The sequence below is a fragment of the Papio anubis genome, unplaced genomic scaffold (genome assembly GCF_008728515.1).
Source record: "Papio anubis isolate 15944 unplaced genomic scaffold, Panubis1.0 scaffold2422, whole genome shotgun sequence".
Lineage (NCBI taxonomy): Eukaryota > Metazoa > Chordata > Mammalia > Primates > Cercopithecidae > Papio > Papio anubis.
This window is the reverse complement of record NW_022162483.1, coordinates 1-5516: the sequence shown is the minus strand read 5'-3', so window position 1 is coordinate 5516 and position 5516 is coordinate 1. Positions and strand designations below refer to the sequence as shown.

The 5516-nt window shown below is 48.0% G+C and overlaps 1 protein-coding gene across 1 annotated transcript; it reads left to right on the top strand.

Moving 5' to 3' along the window:
* Positions 1 to 3: 3 nt before the first annotated feature.
* LOC101021515 (golgin subfamily A member 8B-like) lies at positions 4 to 5186 on the top strand (the record flags this gene model as incomplete). The annotated part of the gene is made up of 10 exons (XM_031661744.1): positions 4 to 102; positions 1138 to 1224; positions 1332 to 1439; positions 1630 to 1689; positions 2112 to 2210; positions 2587 to 2781; positions 2864 to 2964; positions 3047 to 3144; positions 3246 to 3401; positions 3487 to 5186. Coding segments are annotated over 10 exons (1188 nt in total), but the record flags the coding sequence as incomplete, so codon positions are not given.
* Between the last annotated feature and the right edge of the window lie 330 nt (positions 5187 to 5516).

The following is a 5516-nucleotide window of genomic DNA, read 5'->3' as shown; positions in this document are numbered from 1 at the left end:
AAGGATCTGGCTGCCCGCCTGCAACGTTCATCGCAGCGTACGGAAGAGTTAGAGCGGGCTCTGTCTGCTGTCACCGCCACACAGAAGAAGGCGGCGGACAAGGTGAGTCTGACCACCTGCCCCATCTCCTGGGAGCCCGGCTTCGCAGATGGAGGAGTGAGCCTAAAGGTCCCTGCTGCAGGATGGAGTGTCCTGCCCAGAAAGCGGCATGGCCATTCCTCGCTGCTTTTGTGTCTGGTTGTTAGAGGCAGCCTGGGGCTGAGTCAGCTGCTGTGGGTGAGTTGGGGGGTGCGGTGGGGAGCGAGCACTGGACACAGAGCTTGGAGGCCAAGTGCCTGCCCTGCCCTTACCTGGCTGGGGTCTTGGCCAAGTCCTACGTGGGGTATTGGGTACTTGTACTGTGAAGGTACAGAATAGTATCTTTAGTATGTTACCATTTCTGTAGATAGTAAACGTGTGTGTGTGTGTGTGTGTGTGTGTGTGTGTGTACATACTATGAAAATGTACATAAAATAAGACTGCAAGGTTCATAAAAAACTCAGGAGAGAGCAAGAGAGTGGCTGGGAGATACTTCCCTTCTGTACCTTCTGAATTTTGGACTATGCGAATGTATCATCCTTTCAAACAGTGAACAAGAGATTCACTTTCCCCTTCCTATCTGTGTCCCCCAGCAAGAAAAATGGGCTTAGAGAATCGGATAGATAGCTGTTCAAATCCCAGCTCTGCCTAAGTGATCTTAGGCAAGCGCTTAACCTCAAATTCTCCATGTGTTTTCATGTACACAATAGAGGGAATCATAGTAACTGTCTCCTATGGTGGTTGTGAGGATTAAATGGGATCGCTAGCATGGTACCTGGTGAAGCACTCCATAAAGGTTCAAACAGTGCTAGTAATAACAGTAATAACAAGAGCAATATTAACTGATCTCTCTGGGCCTCTGTTAGGCAGCTGTAAATTCGATCTCTTTCCCTGTCCCTTCCAACTTTACTGAGTTCTTTTAAAAACCAGACCACGGGTAAATGCCTTGATCTGAACTGACCGTGTTGTATATTGAGCCTAGCCCTAGCCTGTTTAAGGGGCACTGTATGGAATGGCCCAGGTTCCCCAGATTGAAACTTCTCACTCTTCACCATCCAGTCCTCGAGCCGCAGTGAAACACTTCTCAAGACGCAGTTAGAGCGGTCCTTACAGGAGCGGGCACTGATGAAAGCGCACATGACACAGGTGAGGTTTTGCAGAGGGAGGGATGTGGAAGGAAGGTGACCCCAGGTGGCGAGGAGCAGGTGAGGACCAGTGACAGCCCTTCGTAACTTCTGTTCCCATTCTTGCAGATAAAGGAGTCACTGAAGCTAGTACAGCTACAGAGAGATGAATATGCTGAACACATAAAAGCAGAGAGGGCCCAGTGGCAGGAGACGATGAGGAAAATGTCCCAGGAGGTGAGATCTGACCCTTGGCCCCATGTAGATAGGTCACTGGATCTTTCTAGGCATCTATGTATGGGAATATACAGCCAGAGGTGATCATGGAGTCTGGAAGCTTTTGGAGGTGGGGCCAGAGAGGCAGATGGTAGCCTGTGGAGCCACCAGCCCCTCTCTCCAGGGCCCTTTTCCCCTGTGCTTTGGGCAGCTTTGCACCTTAAAGAAGGAGAAGCTGCATGACATCGGAGTGGAGAGGAGTTGGAGAAAGGTTTATCAAAACTCGACAGATGGGTAAGATGGGGCTGGTGCTGACCTGAGGCAGGCCTGGCATCAGAGGGGGCTCTGGGGATGGCTTAGAATGCCCAGGGAGGTGGAGTGGATGGAAGGGCTTTGAGGCAGAGGGAAAGGGTCTGTGCGGGGAAACAGCAAAGACGATTATCTCCATGAGCCTGAGTGTCCCCATCAACAAAGAGGGCCGTTGTCCAGCCACCTAGTGCTCTCCATCTGAAAGTAGTTTGGAAGATTGGCTACCATCCGGGTCTTGAGGAATCATTAGCAGTGAGGCCAAGTTTGGGGAGCCTAAGGAAGGCACAATGCACAAGAGGAGGGTGTTTTGTTGGTTGTGGTGGTGGTTTTTTTGTTTGTTTGTTTTTGAGAATCTAGAGGCCTTATGTCTGCTTCCTTTCTCAGCTGAACCCCTGCCCCCGGAGCCCCCAGCAGTGCCCCCTGAGGAGGAGCTGCAGCACAGAGGAAGGAACTAGAGAGGGTGTCAGCAGGCTCCAGGCCCACGTGAAGCCATCAACACGTAGAATCTCCTGAACCAGACACAAGGAGGGCTTGGAGGCAGGAGGAGAAGCTTCAGCAGCTGGCCGAGCCACAGAGCGACGTTGAGGAGGTGGTTTGTTTTCCCACCTGCGGAGCCTGCCCTCCTCCCTAGCCCTCCAGGCCTTTGTTTCCCCACCTGTAAAAGGGGGCAGTGTAGCCCTCACGTGAAATGTTACTTCTAAAGGCACCTGTGAGCCAGAGCCCTGCTCTGGTGGCTGTGGGAGAGAGGAGATGATTTTTCTAACCTGCCTCCACCCTTCCCGGTGCCATGGGAGGCAGACACCGAGTTCTAGGGTCTCCAACTGCAGTGGGTGGCTGCTGATTGCTTCTCTCTGTCCAGAACAATGAGAACAAGAGCGCACTGCACTTGGAGCAGGAAGTTGAAGAGCTGCAGGAGAAGCTGGGCCAGGTGAATGAGACAGGAACCTCGACCCAGAAGGAGCCAGAGGCAGCGGTCCCAGCCCCAGGGACTGGGGGCCAGTCTGTGAGTGGGGAGACCCCCCAGGCCCTGCAGGAAGTCATGGAGAAGCTGGAGGTGAGTGAGTCCTGGAATAGGCCAAGAAGGGCAGGGGTAGGCAGGTCGCTGCTGAGAGGTGACCCCATTATTTTGGCTCCAGAGCGGCCTTATGGACCTCCTGGAGGAGAAGGCGGACCTGAGGGAGCGTGTGGAGAAACTAGAACATCAATTCATCCAACACTGGAGGGAGAGATGCCATCAGTGAGTGGGAGGCCAGAGCAAGGCAGGGGGAGCTGCAGGGCCGTCGGTGGGGCCCCAGGGTCTGAGCCCCATCCTCCCGCAGGAAAATTAAACAACTGATAACGGAGCCAGAGGGCCGTGCCACAGAGGCCACACCGGGAGGAGGACATCATCAGGCTGGCCCAAGACGACGAGATGAAGGTAGGGTGTGCAACCTCCTTGCGGGGGTAGGGGTCGGGGGTGGGGGTGGCGTGAGGGTGGGGGCCGGCCGCGGCCTGACACCTGAGCACCCCTCCCTCCAGGTGGAGCTGCTGGAGCTGCAGGAGTTGCTGTTGCGGCTTGTGCTGACCGCAACAAAGGACACAGAAAATTCCTGGCCGCTGCCCAGAGCCCTGATAATGAGCCTGGTCCAGGAGCCCCACCCCCCCAGGAGCTTGGGGCCGCCCACAAGCATGGTGGTGAGTAGAGCCCTCATGCAGGGCGGGCAGGCAGGAGCAGCGGGGTTTGCACTGTGCTCAGATCCCCGCCTCCCTCTCTCCAAAGATCTTTGTGAGGTGAGCCTCAGCGACAGCGCCGAGACTGGGCAAGGAGAGGCCAGGGAGGGGTCTCCCCACGACAACCCTACTGCGCAGCCCATCGTGCAGGAGCACCAGGAGCACCCAGGCTTGGGCAGCAACCGCTGCGTGCCGTTCTTTTGCTGGGCTTGGCTGCGGAGAAGAAGGAGATAAACATCACGATCATCAAAGAGCTGGTCAAGACATTTTTTAAAAAGAAAGTTATAGGGTTGATCTCCTACACAATTCATTTACTTCATTCGAATGTTAGAGCTATTCATGTTCATTTGTGTTTCTAATTTATACTTTAATTTTATTTGTAAAAAGTTAAAAGAGAGTGGGTCTCTGTGGCCTTCACTGAGGTTCACTCTGGCATCCTTTAGCATTTTTCGTTTTTGATTTCATAATTGTAGGTCATTAGCATGCATATTGAGTTCGCCCTTAAGTGGTGGGAGTTCAAACACCCAAAGACCCACTGTTTGCACAAAACTGTTCTCGCTGGTTTGGAATAGGCTGCCATGCTTTTTTAATGTTATTGCAGCATGTATGTTCATTACAGAATTCAGATAAAATTTGCTTATATTCTGCTATTATGTTGGATCTCATCTTAATCACAGTGAGCCCTTCATTAGCTCAATATGCGGTTTGCCCTCAAGTGTGCACTGTTGATTAGTTTGTAATAGATGCCACCGTGAGTACTGACATTAGAGTTGTTTAAAGGCGGAGAACTGGAAACAGCCTTTCCCCCATTTGCTGTGTACTGGTGATGGGAGTAATAAATTCTTTCAAAGGTACTGTTATCGTTCAAATCACTTCCCTTTCACCCTGATAAATATCAGTGACTGGGCATGACCTTCAGATAGTGTTTAGCATCTGTGACCAATCTGAACATAATGTGTTCATCAGGTGCCGATGGGTTAAATCACACGCTGGCATATTTCAGCTGAATGTCCGTCTGGAAAATAAATTTACTGTATTAACTGAAATTCCATTCTTTGTGTACGTATTTGTCATATATTTAAGAAAAAGCTAAAAACAATGGAAATGGTATGACAATAACGTAAGTCTTCAAAGTGCCTGCAGTCTTTTGCGATACCTCATTCAGCCAAGTATTTGTGCTCTTCCTCATTCAGTGTAAGGCAGCTTTCAATTTGCTTAGAAGGCAACATTGGAAGGTTAGAGTTCATCAGAAACATAGAATGTTAAAATGTGAGTTCAACTGAATAAATGTGAAAGTATTGGATTAAACCTGATAGGTTTTCCAGAAATGGAAAAAACTCAGCTCTGAAACTTTTCTAAGCTGATTTTTAGAAAATTTGAAAATGTAAATCAGCCCTATCCATAATATAGTTTCTCTAAAACTTTATCTTAAAGAGTCATTTTAAAATAATATAACTATTAAAAAATGGAACTGCTATCTTAGTGTTCTGAAATAAGTTAAAACATTTTAAAATATGAACACTGTAGTTTAAAAGAACGAAACGGTGGGAAGGAAAAGTAGAGAAAGAAATGCCAATTCCAGCCCAAAGCTTTATTTGCCAAGTTTTCTTAGAATGAATTTTACCGATTTATGAATTCTTGTACACAGAATTTATACTGGAAATACTGAAAGACTTTTCCCCTAACGTGACATTATTGACTGCTGGTGTGATGCTACTCTAATGTAATAAATGATTAAGTTGTTGCAAAGTGCTGTTTTTACCTGAAAATTTTATTTTGAGAGTCTTGAAAACTATAGTGTTAAAGGTATTGATACTGTGCAAATGCCGGGCATGCTTGGCATGAGATAATGTGTTTCATTTTTACAAAATTGTAATATAACTATGCAAGTGTTTATAAAAAGAACACAAATTTACAAAGTTATGGGATTTTAAAAGTTATGGAGTGAAAAAGTTATGGGATAAAAAAGTGAAAAATTGTGGCAAAAATGTAGAAAAAAGTTTTATGCAAAGTTACCAAATGTTATGAAAAAGAAGTTATGGGATTTAAAAAACAAGTCATGGGATAAAAATAAAAATT